We start from the raw sequence: 25662 nt of genomic DNA, 5'->3' as shown, positions 1-25662 counted from the left end.
TGAGAACTACTGTAATTAAAATATAGCTCTCATTTTGAAAATATGATTTCAAATTATAATTAAAAATAATTAAAATTTCATTAATTCAGGTTTTATTATAGTAATTCATTAATTGGAATCAGTTGGTAATTTTTTTTTTCATAGCTTTAGGAAGATGGCAACCCACTCCAGTATTCCTGTCTGAGAAATCCCATGTACAAAGAAGCCTGGTGGGTTAAAGTCCATGGGGTCGCAAGAGCCAGACAGGACTTAGCAAATAAACCACCACAAGAAGATGCCAAATGGGGAGTAGTGACAAGGAGATTTTAAAGGAAACAGCTCTTTTCCAAAAGAGTTTACAAAGTATATTACCTATAATAATCAATCTACCAAGAAAACAAAGCTATCCATTCATTAAAGTTCAGGCAACATTTTGTTAATCTAGCTTCTATACTACACCATGCCCCAGTGTTCACAAAATATTCTAAATTCCAAGAATTAATAGCCAGAAACTTTGCCTTAATTACTCTGGATTAGTAGAATCTTGTTAAATTTATTAGAGTTCTACTCTAGGCCTTGAATTTTGTGTCAAACACAGAGTTACAGACAGAGTAAAACAGAAGCAATCTCAAGCTACTGGTAAGATTTTCAATAATGATGCCAGCGATGACAAATATTATTCAGTTCCTGCCAGATGCTATCCTGGGCATTTTATGATATTATCTCATTTAATTCTTATAACTCTTAAAATAAGGAGTTTCACAGTTTTAGAGCTGAGGTACATTAGGCCCCAAAATGCTAATTACCTTGTCCAAAGTGGTAAAGACAGGATTCTTAAAAATTTCGAGTTCTTTCCATTATACCACTGAGACTTGAAGAAATCAAAGTTCTTATTGTGTTTTTCTTTTTTATTATTCTCTCAATGTGATATGTAGCTTGGGTTTTTACAGCACTAGAGTCTCCAGGAAAGATAAAACTAGTAAACTTCTAGCTAAACTCGTCTTCAAAATTCAGCATTACTCCTATTAAAAATATTCCCTGTAAATTATTTCCTTCAAAACATTTTGTTTTTAAAAATATGTTTAACTAAATCCAGAAACAAGCAACAACTTAGGGTGTTTATGTCAACTTTACTGAACTTCTATGAACTTCCAACACAAAATGAGAAGTGGCTTATTTAAGAAAGTAAGCTTAAAATTACTTGCTTATTCTGCAGAATTGAGTGCCTTGTTTTGTTTTGCTTTTTTGAAGACTAAGCATAGTAGAATCCAAAAATAATGTTTCCTAGATCTTAATTCCTTCACTCTCAAGCATGCACCAGAAAGCACATGAGACAGAAGGCATGGTTTTGGTTTTGGGGAAGATTTATTGGAGTCATAATACTGTATGACTGTTGCAGGCAATCTTATTGATTCAACTTTGAAGGGATCAGGAGACATTGACATAAATTGTTCATAATCTGGCAGGTAGAAATCACCAGACTGAACCAGTTCTCTAATTAACAAAGGAAACATTCAAAACATTTAATGCTTATCCAAATGAAATAAAAACAGAAGATATTTTTTAAACAAAGTTCACTCTTTTCTATAGTTTCCCATAGCATGTTGATGAGCTCTTGTAGGCAATCAAAGCAACTGCACATTATTCCTAAAATCTCAGTCTAGTATAATGCAGTTGGTGAAATAAAACTGACTTAAGTCTCCACAGACATGGAAATCCACCTGATGATTCCTTGGACACATGGACTCAGTTGAAACAATATAACCTTCCACTTCCTAAAAGCAGTAGTAGCACTATCAAACTATTACCATTAACAACAATATTAATAATGATGGCATTTGCCTGTTCCTTACTATGAACCTGAGAGAGTTAATTCTTAGGTAGGTTGATAAGGATTCTGGGGCCCTCAAAGAGAAGAAAGGGGTCCAAAGCCCTTGGAGAGGAGAAAGGGGTCTGGAGTTTTCAAGGAAGAGAAAAGGACAAATGGGTTTTTTCTACATTCTTTCATCTTAGTCACATAAAATGGTTTTTTCTTTAAGCCCAGAGTTAATGACTCAAGGGTTGTTTTTCCTTAAGCTCTGTACTAAGGATTATATAACAACAATGTATCGTGCTCAACGACATGCTCCCTTTTTACAAGGACCTTCTGACTAATCTGGTTATCTTAAAATGTATGCTGTGGGAGTGGGTCTGGTGAAAGTGTGTAAGACCTCCATTAGACTAGCAAGGGGGACACTCCCCATCCCCCTTCTGATGTCTATGTCAGAAGCTTTCTCTGTCCCTTTTTATACTTTAATAAAACTCTGCTATACAAAAGCTCTTGAGTGATCAAGCCTCGTCCCTGGCTCCGAAGCTAAATCTTCTTCGGAGATCATAAATCTCACATTGTTCACCATAAGCTGTCAAACCCAACACACTAACTCATCTTCTCATTTAATTCTCAAAACAATCCACTGAGGGAGGCTGTACCATTATCTGCATTTTCCAAATAAGGAACTTAAAAGCTTAAAAAGGTAACCTGCCCCAAACTGGACTTCTCTTGATTCTGTAGTCAAACGCTTTCACTTCTATTAAGCATTACCTTAATCCTCGATAAATGCTTTAGGATCTGATATCTAATTTTTGCTCACTGGCAAAATTTTGTGTCACGCCTCCAACTTTTTACAATATTCATGTTATTTCTCATGGCTAATTACAGGGGCATTTACTATATAATGAAGAGAGAAATGGCAACCCGCTCCAGTATTCTTGCCTAAAGAATCCCATGGACAGAGGAGCCTGGCAGGCTATAGTACATGTGGTCGCAAAGAGTCGGACATGACTGAACAACTAACAGTTACTATATAAAATACTTATTTGTGAATATATCTGTATATTTTTATATGGATATATATTTGTTGGTAGTTTTTTTCAGAAATGTTGCAAGCATGTAAAGCATACTCTAGAAGTTATTTCTGCTTTTAGATTTTGTTGTTTCTTTAGAAAAATATTTTGAGATTACTGGTATGATAATGGCAGTGTTTGATCAAACCAGTCAAATCTAAAGGAAATCAGTCCTGAATATTCATTGGAAGGACTGATGCTGAAGCTGAAACTCCAATATTTTGGCCACCTGATATGAAGAGAGAAACCTGTATGCAGGTCAGGAAGCAACAGTTAGAACTGGACATGGAACAACAGACTGGTTCCAAACAGGAAAAGGAGTATGTCAAGGCTGTATATTGTCACCCTGCTTATTTAACTTATATGCAGAGTACATCATGAGAAATGCTGGGCTGAAAGAAGCACAAGCTGGAATCAAGATTGCGGGGAGAAATATCAGTAACCTCAGATATGCAGACGACACCACCCTTATGGCAGAAAGTGAAGAGGAACTAAAAAGCCTCTTGGTCAAAGTGAAGGAGGAGAGTAAAAAAGTTGGCTTAAAGCTCAACACTCAGAAAACTAAGATCATGGCATCTGGTCCCATCACTTCATGGCAAATAGATGGGGAAACAGTGGAGACAGTGTCAGACTTTATTTTGGGGGGCTCCAAAATCCCTGCAGATGGTGATTGCAGCCATGAAATTAAAAGACACTTACTCCTTTGAAGAAAAGTTATTACCAATCTAGATAGCATATTTAAAAGCAGAGACCTTACTTTGCCAACAAAGGTCCATCTAGTCAAGGCTATGGTTTTTCCAGTGGCCATGTATGGATGTGAGAGTTGGATGGTGAAGAAAGCTGAGTGCTGAAAAATTGATGCTTTTGAACTATGGTGTTGGGGAAGACTCTTGAGAGTCCCTTGGACTGCAAGGAGATCCAACCAGTCCATCCTAAAGGAGATCAGTCCTGGGTGTTCATTGGAAGGACTGATGTTGAAGCTGAAACTCCAAAACTTTGGCCACCTGATGCGAAGAGCTAACTCACTGGAAAAGACCCTCATGCTGGGAGGGATTGGGGGCAGGCGGAGAAGGGGATGACAGAAGATGAGATGGCTGGATGGCATCACCGACTTGATAGAAATGGGTTTGAGTAGACTCCGGGAGTTGGTGATGGACAGGGAGGCCTGGCGTGCTGTGGTTCATGGGGTCGCAAAGAGTCGGACACGGCTGAGCGTGAACTGAACTGAACTGATACGAAGAACTGACTCATTGGAAAAGACCCTGATGCTGGGAAAGATTGAAGGCAGAAGGAGAAGGGGACGACAGAGGATGAGATGGTTGGATGGCATCATCGACTCAATGGATATGAGTTTGAGCAAGCTTCAGGAGCTGATGAGTTTGAGCAAGCTTCAGGGAAGCCTGGAGTGCTGCAGTCCATGAGGTCTCAAAGAGTCAGATGTGACCGAGAGACTGAACTGAATGGCACCGTTATGAGTTGATACCTTTGTCCAAAGCTCTGCTCCTTCATTGATGGCACACAGATTGATAAATCCACCTCATCCTTTAACCCAGACTCAGTACCTTGACCTTTCTTTGCCCCAAGACTCCAATATATGCATATCATATTTTGTCACATTTTACGTAATTCTGCTAGAATTTATGGATTTCTCATTCTGATTGCTATATAACCTCTGTTGCTGGTTAGTAATGTTTAAAACAGTAGAACTCATCCTCTCAGTTACAGAAACTTTATTATGGACAAAAATGTATTAAAATCATTGTTTCTATGTAATTCCATATATCAGTGAGAGGTGAGTCAAGAATTCATCTTTATTTGTCCCAAGAATAAAATAAAATTGAAAAAGAGGATAGATTCTGCCCACATGGGGAATCAGGAGTTCTAGGTTTGAACCCTAGTCACTATACTCTCAATCTTGCATTCCTCAGTCTGTAAAAATGGGGATACTTGTACCTACTTCAGAGTTTGGGGGGAAAAAGTTTGACAAAATAATGTCCACAAAATGTCCAACACAGTGCTTAGAACACAGAAGATACTCTATAAATTACTGTAACATCAGACTACTTATCAAAAAAATTACTCAGAATATCAGGATACTTTTATACCAAGTTAAAAAGCAACCCAGATAATACTGAAGAATGTGTTGCAATGAGATAATTGCCCAATACTTTTGTGTTTAAAGAATTTCTCTTCCCCTTACTTTCATATAAAAATAGAGAAAGCTAAATTGTTCAAAAAATGCCTAGAATATAATATCATGCAAGTTTATTTAAAGAAATTTTTCAGAGCTATTTCCTTCCTGTTACAAAATGTTATCTTGACAAAACCCAACATTACAATTGTGTTGACTGTGTGCTTGAACTTAACACTTAAAACTACACTCCAAATTGGTTTCTGAATGTCTGCCAATAAGTTCAATCTCTCACTCAATCAGTCTATTGCTCTAATATTTATAAATTACCTACAATAGGTCAAGCAAGGTTGTGCTTGGTAATAGGGCTGCAAAAACAAAGAAAACACAGGATTACAATGTAACTGAAAGGAAGTCACATAAAACGATTACAGTAGAATGTGATATTAACTAAAATAGGTACCAGCAGAAAGGCACTAGAGCACAATGTAGGAAATACAACCAACTCAGCCTTGCATTAGGGCATCAACAAAGGTTTCCTGCAGGAAGTCATCTCTATGATGAATTCTAAAGAATGATCAAGAATTAGGAAAGGAGATTAGAAAGGAATCTAAGAAGATGGAGCACTATTTGAAAAGCTAGAAGGTAAGAAAGGCACAGAATAGTCAAGGAACTAAAAAGTCATTCAATATGGCAGCAACACAGAATATGACAGTGAGAATATATGGTTTGAGGCTGAAAAGGAGAATAGGAGAAGGCTCATGAAGAACCCAGAATGCTATATGTAGATGTCTGGGAATAGTCTTATGAACTTCTAAGACAAGTAGAAGTTGTCATAATCCAGTCATAATTGTGTTTTACAAATATCACATGTGTTACATTGTAGAGTAACAGTTGGAAGAGTAATAATTTCTACAGTAGAAGACCAGTTAAGAAAACCATGGTGTATTCCACTCTTAGTAGGAATGTAAATTGGTGTAGCTACTTTGAAAAACAGTATGGAGGTTTTTGAAAAAGTTAAGAATGGAACTACCATAAAATCCAGTTATTCCACTTCTGGGTATTTATCTAAAGAATACAAAAACACTAACTCAAAAGATTTATGCATCTGGATGCTTACTGCAGCATTATTTAGAATCACCAATTTATGGAAGCAACCTAAGTGTCCACTGAGAGATGAATGGCTAAAGATGATGTACAACGTACATGTACAATGGAAGGGTATTCAGCCTAAAGGAGATAGAATCTTGCTATCATGACAACATGGATGGATCTTGAGAGTACTAAGCGAAATACAGCAGATGGAAAAAAACAAGTGTGTATGATTTCACTCATATGTGGAATATAAAAGTAAGCAAACAAAACAAAACAAAAAGAAGCACACAGATAGAGAGAACAGACTGATGATTCCCAGAGAAGAGGGGGAAGGTGAAATGGGTAAACGGATTAACTGTGTGCTAATGGATGGAAACTAGACTTCTGGTGGTAAACATGCTGTAGTGTATACTGAAGCCAAAACTTAACATTGTACACATGAAGCATATATAATATTATAAACCAATGCTATCTTAATTTTAATAAAATTTTAAGAATTTCTTAGTGCATTTCAAATAAAAACCCAAACAGAATTGAGTCAAATAGTGTCCATGGGGGTAGTGCAAAAATGAAAACTGAGAGATATTAAGAAATTAAAAATAGAAAGGACTTGGACATTTATAGGATGCAGGAAGTGAGGAAGAAGGAGGAGTTAAAGATGACTTCAGAGTTCCTGTCTTGCACAGGAAGGCGGGTAATCCTGAATAGGAATCATGAAAGGAATAGGTTTAAGTGGAAGTACAGGGGTTTAATTTGGGAACTTCAGGTTTAAGGTGCCTAGGGGAAATACAAGTGAGTTAGTTGACATCTGGGTAGTAGACATCCGAATAGCTGGCTTAAAGCTAAGGGAAAGATCTTATTTGGAGATTGGGAGCTCATCAGCAAGAAAAGGAAGCCTTAGAGAAGGCGAGTTTATGGGCTAGGAATCCAGTCATGGTGAAAACTGGCAAGGAACCACAAGAAGAGGAAGCACAGGTGACATCAGAGAAGAAACAGCCAGGGAGTTGGGACCATGAAGTCGGGAAAGATAAGGGAGAGCCTTCTGAGACAGGACCGGCCCACAGTACAGACAATTCTGGGTGTTTAGGGAAGGTGAGGCTCAGACCGACGACTCTTTCAACTTTGTTTTCTACAAATTGGTGCTACATCGTTTAGAATTGTGTACAAATGTTCGTTTTCTCTTTGCTCCATCCTCAGAATATTTTTTTAAGTAGAAGGACAGAAGAAACCTAAACATCTTAACAGAAAGACCGTTGGAAGTGCATTTTAATGTCAATTGCTTCTCAAATTAATAGCGATAAAACTAAATTCAAATGTACTAAATTCTTTCCACATGAGAAATTATTCAATAGTATTGGGATATTTAATGAAGTAAATAAAATTCAAAGTCTTAATGGTCACAGTGCTTTTATTTTTTAAAGATATATGAAAATTCCAAAACAGGGGAACAGCTCAGTGCCACATGTTATGCTTACTCTGATCTGAGAAATTTCATACTCCATGAAATACGGTTGACATTTCAATCCACAGTAACCTATTTGGAAAGTATTCATTTGCTGCTTACTTTATGCATAACCAATAAAAGACTGCCATTTTATAACCCATTAAAAAAGATGAAAAAATTAAATAAAATTGTGAAAGACATTTGCTGAAAGTAATAAATAATTTACCTCCAATTTGCACATACTGAAAATTAAACTGGTAACTACTCAAAAAGTTATTAAAATTATGTCAACTGAAGATATTTTGAAACCAAGTGCTACTATTTAATACTCTGTAGAGCCTTTTAAAAGTTAGCTTTATGTACAATAAATTATGAGTTGAAAATCAAATTTCATATTTGTGAATAAAGATTCAATTTCTAGTTATGAATATATATGTAAATTAATGTTTCATCTAAGAATATTTTCTTCAAAGGGTAAGGGTAAAATAAATAAAATAATTTCTTTTTGAGATACTCAATATACTTATATAAAACTGAAACAAATACACTGCAGTCAGAAAGATCGCTAGATTTTAGAAGAAAAAAATGCTATATCAGAGAAGTACTGGATATTACATCTAAAGTTGTATTGGAAATGTTTTCAGTATTACACCGAAAATAACCCCTTTTTAACTGCACTGTGTATTTTTTAAAAGTACTCAAAAGATGCTTAGAAAAGAGCACTCGATTTTTAGTGTATTTCATCCAAAAATGTCAAATGTCTTAACAATAGTAAAAACTTTAATAATATAAAATTTAGAAGCAGATACATAAGAGGATTTAAATACATATTTACTTTCCCAGAGGCTTAGTTGGTAAAGAATCTGCCTGCAATGCAAGAGACCTGGGTTCCATCCCTGGGTCAGGAAGATCCCCTGGAGAAGGAAATGGCAACCCACTCCAACATTCTTGCTTGGAGAATCCCATGGACAGAGGAGTCTGGTGGGCTACAGTCCATGGGGTTGCAAGAGCTGGACAGGACTTGGCAACCGAACTACTACACCTTCCGTATCATTGCATGGCAGTCCCTCCTGGAACACTTTTAGTTACCAAAACACTCACTAAATGATTCTAATTTTTACAGAACTCTTCCTTATACTGAGCTGAAATGTACCTCCCTTTACCTTTCATTCTTCTCTTGTTCTTGGAGCAATACAGAATAAATCAAATCTATCTTTCACACAACAGGCCTGAAGGTGTTGAAGGTTTGAAGGAAGCTGAGGTGTCCACATCTAGATTATGTCTTTTTCAGTATTTTAACTGCATCCTATTTAACATTTTAATACTTGACCACATTCTGTTAGCCACCCCTGGATGTATTCAAATTAATTATTGTTTCTCTTAAAAGGTAACTTCCAGAACTGAAAATCATATTTAGGACCAAGAGTCAATGCAGATTAGGTGAATTTATCACATTTACAGGGCTTCCCTGTGGCTCTGCCTGCCAATGCAGGAGACATGGGTTGATCCCTGGGTTGGGAAGATCCCTTGGAGAAGGAAATGGGAACTCACTCCAGTATTCTTGCCTTAGAAGTCCCCTGGGCAGAGGAGACTGGCTGGTTACAGTTCATGGGGTCACAAAAGAGTCAGACATGACTTAGTGACTAAAAACAATAACAATACAAGGATTAAAATGCACGTTTGGCCACCGCGTGGCCCAGTGCTCCTGGAATGAGTAGCTGAGCTCCCCTGCAGACATTCACCCCAGCGCAAGAGGCTGCCACGGCGGTATCTTGGTGTCTCTGGCAGTCCAACGTCCTGGCAACGGGAGGGAAACCCACTGATGGACGCATTCACATCTAGAACGTCTGCTATGGGGCCTGAGTGCTGTGGATGCTTCTGGGCACGCTCCATCCTCTGGTCCCTTACTATAAGGAGTTCATCTCAGGCCATGGTTTTGCTCAGAACCAGCTTGTTATTTGGAAGCACTCAACCATGGGCTTCCTTGGTGGCTCAGCCGGTACAGATTCCTCCTGCAGTGCAGGAGATATGGGTTCGATCCCTGAGTCAGGAAGATCCCCTGGAGAAGGGAATAGCAACCCCCTCCAGAATTCTCGCCCGGAGAATCCCATGGACAGAGGAGCCTGGAGGACTATAGTTCATGGGGTTGCAAAGAGTTGGACACGACTGAAGTGACTCAGCACACATACTGAGAACAACCATGGCCAAGGTGCCTAGGCTCAGAGGTCACACAGCTCAGGTCCCCGGTCCAACCATGAGCTCAGGAGGGGCCCTGCAGCTATGGAACTGCTCTGATGGGACGCTGAACAAGGGAGGGAGGAAGCAGGAATCCAGTGCAGCCAAACAGCCTCATCCCCATGTCACCTGTCGAGGACCGATTCATCACCTCAGTTTTGGAGTGCTTTTTAAAGAATTTTTCTGATAAAAAAATTGTGTCAAATCTCCCTCTCAAAAAACAAAAAACTGACAAGATGAAATTCACCTAATCACACAAATATATTAAAACTGTTCATGTGAGAAGCTAGGCTAAAGGCAGAATTTGTCAAACTAGGAAAGGGAAATGGAACTAATTTTATTCCAGGCAAAATTAATTATACTGAAAAAATAACAACACTGAGGAAAAGAAGATTCTATCACCGAGTCAGGCTCTAACCCCAAGTCTGCCACACATGCATCTCCATGATCCTTCAGTATCAGCTGCTTCATATTTTCCAGATACATTGATGTCCCACCTCCTCTTACTCAAAACACTGTCAACTGTCTTTCCACACAGCCTTTTAAGAGAACTAATACTATCAGTTTCATCTGATTGAGATATTTATTTCATATTTGCCAGAAGATTCTGGCCAATGTTTTTGAAAGCACATTTAACTATACCATATGCCTCCTTAAATCATCTCTATCAAACAAGCTGTAGGATAAGGCTCTGGTTCATTCTGTTCTGTTTTTCTTTCTTCACAATGTGTTTATGTATATTTACCCAATTTGCTCTGTTCTTCTTGCCAAATTACAGGTTTGAGATCTCAACTAGTGCAGAGCAGCTGTGCTATTGTTGATGTCTCACCAAACAAGGGTCAACAAATAAGCCCATTTCGCGAGAATGGAGACACCTGCACATTCCACTCGAGGAACTGCCCTTGAAAGGGTGGGATCCGCAGGGCTTCACAGAGTCCTTCCTACCTAAGGCATTTTGGTACAAATAAACCACTGACAGAAACTACCTTCCAATCTATACATCTTTCTAGGTAAGACAGTATGTTTAACCATAGGACATTTTTTAAAATTAAATTGTGTCCAGTGGAAAAAAAAATAGAGAAGAACTACCTCCTGTACATTCTTTCTGTTTAATGACTAAGAATCTGTGCATTTTGGTGTAAAATTCTACACCAGATGAAGAAATGTAATACATAGATATCCCCTCAAAGAAAGGACTCCAAAGAACCATTCCAGCAATACTAAGCAATGAAATACCCGGATAAGATCTGCCCAGACAGCTTTAACTTTTGGTTACGCCATGACATGCTGTACATGCGTGCTAAGCCACATCAGTTGCGACCCCATGGACTGTAAGCCCTCCAGGCTACTCTGTGCCTGGGATTCTCTATGACATCAATTTCCAAATGCAAACTTCTGTCCTAGCTACCCTGCTGCATTCTGAATTCCCATCTTCAAGAAAACATCTTCATGTGAAGCTTCTTTCAAACCAAAATTCATGAGCCCTGGATTTTTAAAGGGATCATCCTCAAAGAAAATGTAATTCAGGAGGCAACATAAAGATAAGAAAGGGACCGAGCGAGCACTCTAATGAGATGAGGCACATGTCCGTGGCTCCAGCTCTGAGACTGTACATCTGGCTTTGAGGCTGTCTGTCTAGGGTTACTTCACCAGCATGTTGTTAATTATTTAAGTGAGAGAACAGGGGGAACCATCACCACATCTGTCACCCTCACACAGGAAAAACCTCCATTCATTGTTGGGCCAGATGTGTTTATTTGAATCACAGACTAACTAGCGACTTAATGGGTTTGAATCCTTAGCCAAAAGCTAATTAGACAAACATAGTAAGCATCAGTCACCTTACAAGGCTAAACTGTTTCTGTGGTGTTGATTTTAATCCAATCTCATAAGAGGGCTCATCACCTACAAAAGTATCTGAAGGAAATGCAAGGCAAAGGAAAGGTCCAAATGACTTGCAAAGTACTTAGTGGAACACATGATGATGTCGCCAAATGTCCAACACAGTAACAAACAAAATCTTCTCCAATTTTGCCTCAGAGGTAACATGTACTTGATAGAAAAAAAAAAGGAAAGCAAAATTATTTTAGACAGATCTTTGAAAACATTCTCAGCTAGCTTGTAGGTGAAATATTAACATCCAAAGCCAAACAAATGATGATTTCTTGTGCCTGATATTTTTAAAAAATCATGCAAGATGTAATAAATATCAGGCATGAGAAGCAATCACTTGTCTGGCTTTTGATGCTAATATTTCACCTACAAGCAAGCTGAGAAGAGGATCTGTCTACAAATCACTAAAAAAATTCAGGCAGTATATATGGCAGCCACTTCAAAAGGGCACTGTGACCCAAGGCAAGTTCTACAGAAAACAAATTCAGTGTTGGACAGAACAGGCATATTGCATTGTATAAGTCCTTTGGAAAAGAAAGTAAGCTGTCTTCCCTTTATGAAAAATCCAAGTTAGTTTTCTGCTCTCTTAAATGGTATGACCCCCAAAACAGAATTCTGATCATCCTTCTCCTACCTGAAATACCCAGTAACCAAATGCACTGTTTTAGTCCACATATAAATAATGAATCAAAATGTTTGAGAAACATGTAACAAGTATTTCATGAATCTATTATGTGTCCAGCATCGAGTCCAGCAAGAAACGAAACAAATTCATTCTAGCGGGAAGGAGACACAATAACAAACAAACAAACGCTTTGGAGAAAAAGTAAACCACGAAAAGGAAACAGAGAGTGTTAGACTCAAAGGAGGGAGTAGACTCTGTGATTAAATCGGGTAACTGGGAAGGGCTTACGGAGAAGATGATATATAAATAAAACGTGAAGTTGAACAGTGAGACAAGAGGGGAGGAGCCTCTTAAGCAGAGAGAACAGCAAGTGTAAAAGATGCTGGAGTGTGAGTAAGCTCACGTGGTTAATGAAGAGCAAAGAGGCCAGTGTGCCCTTAACAGAAGGGGCAAAAGAGGATAAAGTCAGAGATGCAGCACGGGCCAGATCCTGGAGAACCTTGTAGAACACTGACTGCAGTGATTAGACTTTCAGTGTAATGCAGAATTCATTATCAGGGATAAGTGAAGGGGTGATATACACTGATCTGTTTTAATAAAACCACTTTTGCCAAAGACAGAAGCAGAAAGAGCATCTGAGAGGCTAATAACCTAAGCAAGAACTGACAGAGGCTTGGTTTAGGATGTATCAGTAGAGGTGGTGGGGAAGGACTGGATTCCGAATATATTTTGAAATCAGAGCTGAGATTTGCTGATGGGCTACATAAAAGAGATCAATAATGATTCAAAGTTGTTTTTTTTTTTTTTTTACCCGAACAACAAAAAGGATGGAGCTGCCAATGACTAAGAAAGAGAAGGCAGCTCTGAAAGCAGACTGGGGGAACAATCAGGGGAATCAATATGGAGTCACAGATTCAATAAAATAAGACCAAACTTTAAGTCAATAGATTTACCATTGTTAATACAAGACAGTATTGTTCAGAAAGACATTGAGCCCCACTGTGTGCGTGGGGTAGAGATGGCTCAATGTAAAATGGACTGGCCTTCAATCCCAAGGCAGTCTAATTTGGTATAAGCACGTTATCAATAATGCTAAATTATTATATGACAAAGAAAACAAATACTTTTTTATAGAAAGAAAAAGATTCTGACAGTCTTGCTTTTATAAGTTATACAGCCCTCTATAACCAATTTAAAATAGAAAGCTGATACCACTCCAGTTTACTCAGTTGACCAGAACCAATGTCCAATAGATATCTTACGTATTTAAGCATCCACATAATTCAAGTGCTCAAGTCAACTTCAAACTGCTAAAATAATTTTCTTAGGTTCCACAAAGGAAAATATAATCCTCCCTCTCTGAATTGTATCCTATTCATTATCCTAAACATATTGCATCCACTACTGTTGAACAAGAGAACATGTGAACTATTCACGGTCATTTTCTGCACAATAAAGAGAGCAGCAGGAAAAGTCACAGATGGAAACATTAAGTTACTAATAAAACTATCTATGTATTTTAGGTGACTAAAATCATAGCCCTTCCTATACACTAAATAGCTTTTAGTTTATCCAGGTATCATGGTTTATTGCCACACCAAAGAACATAAGAATATAAACCTTAACAGGACTGGGACACATATTTCCGAGTCTAAGTTGTGCCTTACTGAGCCACATTCCTTTTTTTCTTCAATCTTAATATTCCAATACTATAGTAATTAGTCAAAATCCCACTTTTGAAATTTGTGTGTGTGTTAATTCAATACACTAAAATTCAAAACACTGGTCATGGCTTTATTAGTTAAAAACTCTTAACAATAGTTCTCCAAACTACCCAGATAAATATTTATAGAGTCTTTTAATCAATATTTGAGAAACAAGATAAAACAGACTTTACCAATTTCAAATCTACTAAGAAACGTATAAAGTACTAACCAGAGTGACTTGCCTGGGTTTTACTATCCCATGTTCAATCTGTATATCAACAATAGATAAAACAACTACTGCCTACTGTGTCACAATTTCCTTATAATTTGCAGCTAAAAAGTTTTAAAATGTTTTAATGAAGCACTTACTCTCCAACTTCATGCAGGGTAGGCGCGGGACAAAGCATAGAATTCCGTTCCACACTTACTGGCTTTACATCTAGAAAATAAGATGCCACTGAATTAATAAAGGGCTTTATGTATCTCATGCAGTTTTATTAATGACATGAAGAGATACAGCAATCAGTGTTCAAGTGTGGGGCATTAGATACATCAGCATGAAAAAACAAAAAGATACTCATCTAAAGAAAGAAGAGAAGAAACACAGAATGAAAAAGAGAGATGCCTCATTGATAATACAGTACTGCTGCTGTTGCTGCTGCTAAGTCGCTTCAGTCGTGTCCGACTCTGTGCGACCCCATAGATGGCAGCCCACCAGGCTCCCCCGTCCCTGGGATTCTCCAGGCAAGAACACTGGAGTGGGTTGCCATTTCCTTCTCCAGTGCATGAAAGTGAAAAGTGAAAGCGAAGCCGCTCAGTCGTGTCCGACTCTTAGCGACCCCATGGACTGCAGCCCACCAGGTTCCCCCATCCACGGGATTTTCCAGGCAAGAGTACTGGAGTGGGATGCCATTGCCTTCTCTGATATACAGTACTGGTAAATCATAAATTATGATTTTTTATATAATGTTCACATATAGTTTGTAGATACTATAAAATTATCACCATTTCTCCCTCAACTTTGTCAATATACTATTCAAGAAAAAATGATATATATTTTAAAAAGCAGAATTTTAAAATGATAAAGAAGATAAATATCCAAAGGATAATAAATTTCTTATTTAATAGAGCTTAATAAAGAGCTTAATAAAATAACTGGGTCTATTATATATAAACAGGCTTCCTAGGTGGCTCAGTAGTAAAGAATACACCTGCCAATGCAGGAGATGAGGGTTTGATCCCTGGATCCTCTGGAAGATCTTCTGGATAAGGGAATGGCAACCCACTTCGGTACTCTGCCTGGAAAATTCCATAGACAGGGGAGCCTGGTGGCTATAGTCAAAACAGTTAGACACGACTTAGCAACTAAACAACAACAACAAATAATATATAAATACATTGTATAGAATACTTAAGTTGCCTTGCAATTTTAATAGATATGAGAAAAATGATCTAGACTATAAATATTCAGAAAAGCTACATAATCAGTTGGATAATCTTAGAATGCAAATGATGAAAATACAATCTGATTCAATTTATTTGAGATTTATTTTAATAAATTTAATCCTATATAGCTAAACATAAAATATGTTTCTATTATAATAAACTCCAACCTGTAATCAAAAGAAGTTAGGTAAAGTTAATGCTTAGATATAGATGACTACTAAATAAAAATATGAAAATAATTTTTCCTCTTCAGTTGTAGAACCTACTAACAAGAGAGTTTGTTACAAATATTATTGCCTTTCCTTACCAAAATGATGATTTTAATAGAAAAGATAGGAATTTAATGATGCCATTTACCATGCTGAGACCCTTAATACTTTAATTCAACAAACATTGAGCAGTTACTTTGCATGCAGATAAAACTGTGCTAAGCAGAGAGTTTATAACAATCAGATAAACAACAAAATTGTAGATGATCCTTTCAAAAAATATTTCTACCAGAGTTCACAGAGTTGCAGCATCTGCCTTACAGTATAAAATTTTAGAAGACAATATAATCACCAACAAGGAGAAAAGTCTTAAAAGAGACCCAAATGCCTAGAATATTAAGATCTATTTATTGAAAGAGGAGAAGTTTTTCTCAGAATAAAGATTAAAGTGTTACACTCATCTGCTTTTTTGAAAGTCAAGCTAGGGAAAGTGAAATTTAATTCCTTAAATATGATAATTATAAACAAAGACTGTACCAGGGGACATTAGAGACATATCTTTAAGGCAAGAAATCTGTCCTCAGGAAACTGGCTGACAACTTATTTGCAAATTAGACAAAGACAGCAAGTGACAATAAAATGAGGTAATAAGTAGTAGAGTAGTCCAAGATCGGTAGACTTTCAAGCAAGAGTGACAGGAAATAAATGTGAAGAAAGAGACAATTAAATCAGCGGGTGGGTATAGTTCATACAGAGCGCAGTCAAGAAAACTGGGTTCAACTCTCAGCTCTGCCCATTATTAGTTGTGTAATCACAGACAAGTTATACAACTCTTTCAGCCACAAGGCCATAATTTCTATAATGAGGATACTTCAGATACGGTCCAGCATTTAACAAGTTATGAACAACTGTTGCCATTATTAAATAACTATTAAGTAACTACTATTACCACTTGCATTATTATTTCACTTCCTTTCTTTACTGATTAAAAATATATAGCACTGTTGGTTTCAGCTGAGAAAAATCCTTCATGCTGGAATACTGCACAGATATTAAAGCAATGCTGAAATTATGGAGACATACTCATTGTGTATGTTTCATTTACAGTGTAAGTACAGAGAACACTGCCATTCCGACTCCCCAGGTTGAATCCTCTTCCATTCAAAACAACTTGAAATTCCTCTAGAAGTAAAAGGAAGAATAAAAAATGTAAATACTACTTTACAAAAACCACAACAAAAAGCATCACTTGAATCAAAAGCATCAAGGCACAAGGAATTTTTTAATACTACTCGGCCAACTAATAACAAAAGACATGGTCTTACTAGTTTTCTTAGACCTTCCAAGGAAATACAGTGGAGGTACCCTTCACTGCCAGGTAGAGATGCATTATTTTACTTTATGAACAAAGTGTTTTCCAATAGTAACCAAAAAGAATTGAAGTGTAATTGACCAATAGAATTGAAGCACAACAGTCATCCCAGACAGATACTGTACAAACTTGCCCAAATTCTATCCTGAGGAAAATATCTGTAGGAAAGAAAAACCCTTTGTTTTCCTCTTGTCTTAGGCACTGAGGTATGAGAATGTGAAGAAGTTAATGCCTCATTTTACCTGGTTCTTAGAACAATCGTGTGTTGTATTTTCTTTAACCTGTGGCACCCCATACAGAGTTCTTCTTTAATAACTTCTTCACATATCTAATCCTACTTTTAATTTCTGTTGCATACAGACTTGTAACTCACCAAAAGTCAGGCACTTTGGACTAATAATAATCTGTGGCCAAGTAGTAAAAGAACTTGATTTGACTCATACTCTGTAAGAGGAGCAGTCACTAAATGTTAGAGAGTGAAATAACATGCTAGAAGAAAAGTTTAAATGTTTGTATCTTTGCTGCTTAGCTGCAAGAAGATATGTCAACTCTTTTAATAGTAATTAACTTTCAATCCTCTTCAGAGACCCCCCTACCCAAGATAATCTAACACATATCTAACAACTAACTGTGGAAGAAAATGCTGCCAGGCCACTCTCCATTCAGTGTGTTACTGAATGTAAAGAATGTTCTTATAAGTCACAATAAAGTGCAAGTGAAATGTAAAATGTGACTCAAAAGGAACATGAGCTTCTGGAGTCAGACAGACAAGAATCTAATAGGACATTTACTAACAGCAACCACTGAATATATTTCTGTCTCAGTTTCCCCATCTGTGAATCCAGGATTATAAAACTGCTGAATAGTGTTGTTGTAAGGATTAAGCCAAATTATAAATGCAAAGAACACCATCCCACTCTAGAATGTTCAAATGCACTATTCCTGTTAAACATCTCAATAATCATTAATGAAGGGTGGGTCTAAAAGATGCCTGCAATGCAGGCATCCCTGGTTTGATTCATACGTCAAGAAGATCCCCTGGAGAAGGGATAGGCTACCCATTCCAGTATTCTCAGGCTTTCCTGGTGGCTCAGTCGGTAAAGAATCAGCCTGAAATGCAAGAGACCTGGGTTCAAACCCTGGGTTGGGAAGATACCCTAGAGGAGGGCATGGCTATCCACTCAAGTATTCTTGCCTGGAAAATTCCCACGGACAGAGGAGCTTGGTAGGCTACAGTCCATGGGCTCGCAAAGAGTCGGACACGACTGAGCAAGTAAGAACACAGAACACTAAAAGATGTAGAACTTCATCCCATGTCCAGCAGGTGGGAGGCCACCAGGCCCAATATTTAACTTTCGAAAGAAAAGTTGGGTTAAAATGAACTCCAGGTTAAAACTTGAAGAAAGTATATAGGCCACAGAGAATCCCACTCTCTTTGGGTTGGATGGCTTGAAAGTGCTAAAACCTGAGTCTGTTTTTTAGCACCAGCTGATCAAGCCACCTGCTTCTTTTCTGCCATCCACCCTGAGCTGGCAGGGACGTACTTTGGCCAGGTCATCAAAACATGAAGCTCAAAGTCTATAGATACATGCCTGTTTGTATAATCAGATAAAAGAGAAAATTTCCTATTTTATTTTACTTGTCATAAGAAAGGTCTCAAACATGAACTAAATATACAGAAGATTTTAAAAGCCTGTCACACAATATGTTCATTATTTAAAATAACACTCCAATCTTAAAAATTTGAATTTAAAATAGAAATATTTCAAGGAATTATTTAAAAATTCTTGCAGAAAAAGATGCCAAAAAATTAATTTTGCTATTCTCTTTCCAACATGAGTTTCAAACCATATATTTTAACTAGGAAAAAAAGTACAATTTCTTACAAGGTATTTTTAAATTCTAAGTACTTACGCCCCACACAGACACTTGAGGGCCGCAATTCCAGGATTTCAGTGCATGACTGAGCTAGTATCTAAAAAGGAAATAAAAAAGAAGACCAAGATATGTGATCAAATCACAATATGTAAAATGAATCATAAGACTACTAATAATCTGTGGTCCTCCATTTACAATAAATGGCAGAGAAAATCTATTAGCCACATATACAGCTATCAAGCTCTTATGAAGTTTCCGGGTCACCTTTTAGTATATATTTCAAGACTGTATTCTGTAGGAATGCTTATTTGATTAGAATAAATACAGACAAGCACAGATAAAAGGAGTTGTTGCTTCAAAGTCTGGGAGCCTTGGATATGAAAAGATAACTAAAATTTCTCAATAGCCATAAAATCAACGCTGACTTTCCCATCAAGCAAAAACAAGATAGCAAAATCAGACCTCCTATTTAATTATGCTAATTTAACATTTTATATTAAAAGATTCAACATAATATCAATAAATAAACACTTCTTTATTTGACTCTGGCATTTCTATTCAATTTCTCTGCCTCAATTCCCATGGATGCTAATCCTCCTTACATGCATCAGACATTACACTTACAGAACACAGGCCCCTTGTATGAGCCAAATATTATTCTCAAAAGCACAGACTCTCTACTCCAGCATTCCCAGAGCACAGGAACAGAACAGCTCTTCTTAGCGTGTTCTGCAAGACAGAAACCACCATAGAAGGCACCAGGCTACAAGTGAAAAACAACAATGATGAAATAAGCTGCTCCTCATGGACTCAACAATCCTGTCTTTATTTTTAGAACTGCCCTGCACTACATTAGCAAAGGCAGACAAGTTCCAGATGATCTTTGAAAGGCATTTCTTTCTTGCTGGAAGTTGAGGACAGACGACGTACAGTAGTTTCTAGCGTCTCCTGCTCCTAACTAAGACAGGAAGGAAGGACTGTGGCAGGATATAGAAATGCTTTCCGTGCTTTCTTTACTAACAGTAGAAATATAAATTGTCAGAATCTAAAAATCAGCAGGTCAAATCATGGAATTTCTGTTGCTGAATATGCCTCTCTGAAAGAGGGCACATTTGTACTTTTTAGGGTCATTTCCCAGTGAATCCACTTTTCACATAGTGATTGAGAAGTAAAATACTGTAACTGAGAAGTTCTGAGTGAGAGCTATTTAAACTCAGAAATGACCAAAGAGAGTCCAGCGTCACCTAAAGACTGTCAGGGCCTCAACAACTCTTGGTCTGCTATTCTATCTCCAATAATCAACACTCACTCCTTTGAAGAGTAAGCACTTTTGTTCATTTAAGAATTGAGGATCACTGTCAAAAGTTAATGTGCCCTCTTGGAAAGAAAGAATCTCAAATCACTAACATCTTTAAACTGTTTGACATAATTCAGATAACAAGACTCTGAAGGGAACAGAATACAAAAGTTTTGCCAAAAGAGTAAGCAGCTAAAAAAGTTCCAGTTAACAAAATAGGTGCATTATTGCTCCAGGTTTGACCAGTCTGAGATAACAGTGAGAACTGAGCCACGAAAATGGAAGGTCAAAGGAAAGCATAAACCCCCTAAATCTATTTTAGCTGGCAACAATTCTTGAAAGAATTTATTTGAAAATAAATCCTATTAAGAAGAGTGACTGATCTTAGAGCTGACAATCTTTTTACTACTCTAGTTATTTTAGGCACACCTTTATCAGCATTACAGAAAAATGTTTTGAGTGTTGAATCACCCCCTCTACTAGAACACAAACTCTGAAGCATAGAAATGGGATATCATACTGAGCAAGCCTTCCAGGAGTACCACATTGTTTTGTACTCGCAGTACATCCAAAAAAAACCACAAAAAAACTGCTTAGAGAATAAAGACCAAACATACTAATTAATAAGAATATTAAAAATTTCTAGTATGCAAATCAATAATCATAAAAGGACTAAGATAAAGCAGAATAAAGTGAATTTATGTTTTCACATAAATTAGATGCCAATGGTGGAAAAAAAATGTCTCTGCCTACATGTCTTCCTGAGGGAGGTCTGTTCCTCTGTTACTGTTTTTCTCAGTTTCTTTTCCTCCTGTATGTGTGAACCACAGGGTTGTTAAAGATTTTTAACCGATAGTTGAGCCCACAGGGCACAGACTGGGTTGGAGGTAAAAGTGTGACCTTCCAGTGGGGAGAGGTCTGGGCAGAGAAGTTGATGGTATACCCAAGACTGTCTGCAAGACCTTGGTATACCCAAGACTGTCTGCAAGACCTGTGTTTATAAACCAGTAAAAAAAAATCTATAATAAAAAAAAGAGGCCAAAAGATATAGAATTCTAAATTCTGTTACTTTGTGTAAAAGGTCTATGTTCCAGCTCACTGTCCCAAACTGTGAAATGCCTAGAAGATGGTTTTATATAGTTAATCTCTATAATAATAGTCATAGTCCTTTCTCATTATCAAAACTTTCTGTCCTATTTAAAATGTATATGTTTTGAATGCCTCCTCTAGAAGGTATGATAGGACTTTTCAAGGCAGGGGACAGGAACCCTAGTCCGGGAAGAGTCCACATGCTGCAGAGCAACTAAGCCGGTACGCTATAGCTACTGAGCCTGTGCTCTAGAGTCTGCAGGGTGCAACCACTCAGCCCGAGTTCTGCAACTACTGAAGCCCATGCGCCTAGAGATCATGCTCCCCAAGAGACGCCACTACAATGAGAAGCCCATACACCGCAACAGAGTGCCTCTGTTTACTGCAACTAGCAAAAACACTCGTGCGGAAACAAAGACCCAGTACAATCATAAATAAATAAAGTTACTGTAAAAATGTATGGTAAACAGCCAGAAACACATGATCACAAGAAAGTGAAAATCCAAGTAATCCCTCTCTTCTGAGTTGTTTGGAATAAAACTGCAAGGGGAACAAGAGCATTCAGCCTTACAAACTATAATTATTTATTTTCTATAATTATTTCTATAATTATTTAGAAACCAGTTGTTTCTAAGTGGTTGCATACAATTTTGATACGTTACTTGCACAATTTAGACCATCAGAATACTCTCAATAGTTCAGTGAACTCTGTAAACATGGGTATCATGGAATTTCTCTATTTCGCAAGGGAGTGGGGTAGGATAAGATAAGGTTATTTACACCCCCCTCTGGGTTAGTTTTGGTTAGCCAAAAGACGGGATGTAGCCTTAGGGGTCAGCTCTGACCATACTGCCAGCTGGCCTCTTACAGATGTTTGGCAGGAGAAGAAAGTAGATTCCATTGTGCTGTCCCTTGCCTAAAGTTCAACTTGAATGAAGTACCAGAATGGTGATACACCCTGGGTATTCCAGGCATGTTTCAAGTTAATTTCAATTGACTCTGCATCTAGCATCATGTACTTAGGTTGCAGGATTTCACTAGAGGTCAGATTTGCATACAGAGCAACAAGAGGACAGACATGCACATTGGAGCTAGAACTGGCAAGACTTATGGCTATGAAGCACCACTGTTAAGTCAGAGACACAACTCTTCCAAGAAACCCAGTGGCTACAAAGCAATTTCTTATCTCACTTATCTATAGTGTCAGGATCAGATCTTTAAAATTATTGTAATTTATGTAAATTAACAGTATTAATCTAGAAAATATTTACAGCAGAAATAACCAGAAAGCATCAGACTTGATTTCTTCTTTCTTAGCTATTTTAAGATACATATGAAACCACATTTTGACTGAGATCTGTAAGTTTCTGAATATGTTTACATAATGAACACATGCTATAATAACAAACACCGAATATGTAGGAAGTAGTGTAAATCATATTATAGCCCCCCAAAATGCATACAATGAATAGACCTTTGGCCTTTTTCTTCTGGCATTGAAGATAAAATGAGAATAATTTAGTGGAGAATTGTTGTTGGGCTGCATCCAAGATAAAATTTAGCAAGGAATTAGTTAAGATGAGGTGACAAAGTCAAAATAGTCCTTAGCACCTACAGGGTCTTGGAAGATTATACTGAATTCGGGAGCAACATCTAAGTCTTATGATTTGAAAACCAAACACCCAGTTTAAATAAACAAGCAAAAGCCCACTCCCTACAACTAATATACATCAAGACATATTTTTTAAATCTATATTTTTTCCAATTTCTTTTCTTTTTTATTTTATTTATTTATTTATTTGGCTGCTCTGGGTCTCCGTTGTAGCATGTGGGATCTAGCTCCCTGACCAGGGATCGAACCTGGGCCCCCTGGACTGGGAGTTCAGAGTCTTAGCCACTGGACCACCAGGGACGTCCCTCCAATTTCTAAATGGTGATGGTAAGGATACTATATTTGGAAAACAGAATAGAGCCCAGTGCACATAAAACTAGGTAAACACTTTTTTTTAATGAATGATAATACCTCATATTTAAAACCAATCTAATATAAAAAGTATATAGCACAAAGTTATAAACAGCAACTGCTCAGTGAATATTTATTGAATTAACTGAGTAAATGCAAAACTTTCTAGTAAAAAACAAGCATCTTGACTATAAGACAAATAAACAGGGTGTGTAACAATGGACAGTTAAACATATTTAAAATTAAAGAGCTTTTCAAATCACATCTTTGGTCACACACAAGGAAAGGAAAACGTATTTGTATAGTCCAAATTGTGGTAACCAATGGCACTAATAAGGCACTGAGCCAAATACAAAAAAGAAACAAATTTAAGATATGCACCTTCTTTTAAAAAGAGGGTTAATTTTAGATAGGATATGTGGAAGAGAAAAATGACATTAAATCCCATTGAATGGTTTCCTCTGTGACATCCTTTTTAAAGGTCAGTTCTAAATAAAAAGAGTTTTCCCCAAAACTGGATTATTTCTTCACTCTTAAATTCTATATGCTACCCAAACATCTCCAACATTTTCAATGTTATTCAAAATTCAAAATATTCATTCTAGCAATAACTTTCTAATACTGACTTTGAGTAAATAACATCACATACAACAGAACATTATAGATAATTTACGAGTACCCTCAGTGTATCCTTAACAAATAGAAACTGTTAATTTGCATGACATACAGCATGCCAGAAAATATCAGTAAGGATAATAAAAAGGTCTGAAATATATAATCTATTTTTTTCTGACTCACTGAGAGTCTTTAAGCACAACAGGCATTCATCCCAAATATGAAGGATTCCAAGTTTAAATCTCATAAGGAAAAATAACTGCAGAACATTAGTTCCCAAAAAAAGTTCCCCCAAAAATAAAGCTTTAGTAATTAACTACACATGTACACAAAATAAGCAACTAAAACTAATGGAAAGATATTTCTCACAATCTTTTCTTGTTTGCTTTTTACCTTTTAATATTTAGATGCAATTTTTATTTTCTCTCTAGTTTTAAAACATCCTACCAAATATATTTTTCTTTAAGAGGTAATGATTCAATGAAAACAATTATAACTAGTAGTCACATGTTTGGTTGTGTTTGTTTTTTTTTAATGCTTGGAGCTTCAAAACGCCAGTTGCTCAATACAGCATGACCCATTTCTAAATATGGATTCTTTCTCCCTTTGAGTAATATAAGCACAAGTGATAAATTCTAAACAAACTTCTACTTCTACTCTAATAAATCTAGGGAAGAATGTAAGTTACAATCATTGCCTTCTACTCTTCTCTGCTCCAAACATAACAGATGAGCAGTTCTGAGTATAATGTTAGTAAAATTATGCCCATATCACAAATTGTGAAACAAAATAGTGAAATGACATTTTAAAGTTCTTCCTCCTGTTATAATTGCAATTTTCATAACAAATCATATTAGCAGGTCTTCCTTTCTCACTATAACATAAAAATATGCCCCAAACTGGATCATGATACAAAACAAAAATTTATATGCCTCTTCTTTTTTTTTCTTTTGTTCACAGCACAAACTCAGAATAATCATTTAATGCTTTCTTAATGGATGAACAATAGACTTTACATTAAAAGTGCACTAAAATGATGGGATTTACACTGATGGTACATTTAATCATAAATCTTACCAATTTATCCCCCTTTTCAATGTCCTACTTAACCGAATTTACTTTCACAAACAAGTGAGCCTCTAAAAGTTTATCTTCTTTTGTAGCCCAAAAGATTAACGTTAAAAAATAAACATTTGACGCTTAACTTTGGCGATGCAACCTAATACCACCACTGGCGTTTCTCACAAAATATCACAAAGTTGTAATTATTTATCAAAAATGAATTTGACTTCCTTATACTACAATCCGCACCAAATAATGAAAAAGGAAAGAATAATATTAAGTAAAATTATCATGCAACTACAAATAGACCATTGAACAAAAGATGTCAAGATTACAAAATTTCAGTAAATTAAATGAATATTTTAAAGTGAACTTTCTATTTGTCTTTTTTAGTTAATTGGAATTAGGAAGAAATGAAGTACCTTATTAGAATATGTTTAAAATATTTTAAATATAGTTTAATATAGTGGACTCTCATAGCTATTGATTTTTCTTCCCTATCCTTAGCATTTTTTCATCCTTACATGTGTATAACCAGTGTTGCCTTCCTCCTGGGAAAATTGTTCTTTATTCCACGTGGTTCTGGTGAGGCTATCAGTCATGGTACCTTCTCTTTCTCCACCTTGTTCCCAACCTTCCACCATGGCAGTGAGCATGTTACTCAGGCTGGTCCAAATATGTCTGTTGACTATGTATTTGTTATAAGAATGAGCACAGGACCAGGCTGAGTCAATCAGAGT

The 25662-nt window shown here is 36.8% G+C and overlaps 1 protein-coding gene and 1 non-coding gene across 2 annotated transcripts in view; both read right to left on the bottom strand.

Moving 5' to 3' along the window:
* ANTXR2 (ANTXR cell adhesion molecule 2) overlaps positions 1 to 25662 on the bottom strand; it is a 167640-nt gene that overhangs the window by 104962 nt on the left and 37016 nt on the right. The window contains exons 8-10 of the mRNA XM_065914254.1: positions 18933 to 18993; positions 16730 to 16828; positions 14361 to 14430 (exon numbers count right to left, since the gene is read on the bottom strand). Of these exons, the coding sequence (XP_065770326.1) occupies positions 14361 to 14430; positions 16730 to 16828; positions 18933 to 18993 (230 nt within the window). The remainder of the gene's footprint in view (positions 1 to 14360; positions 14431 to 16729; positions 16829 to 18932; positions 18994 to 25662) is intronic.
* On the bottom strand, positions 23122 to 23194 carry TRNAG-CCC (transfer RNA glycine (anticodon CCC)). Its single transcript has one exon. It is a non-coding gene; the product is annotated as a tRNA-Gly (tRNA).

Source organism: Muntiacus reevesi, chromosome 22 (assembly GCF_963930625.1).
Source record: "Muntiacus reevesi chromosome 22, mMunRee1.1, whole genome shotgun sequence".
Lineage (NCBI taxonomy): Eukaryota > Metazoa > Chordata > Mammalia > Artiodactyla > Cervidae > Muntiacus > Muntiacus reevesi.
Note: the sequence above shows the minus strand (reverse complement) of the source record. Positions and strands in the feature narration are given on the sequence as shown.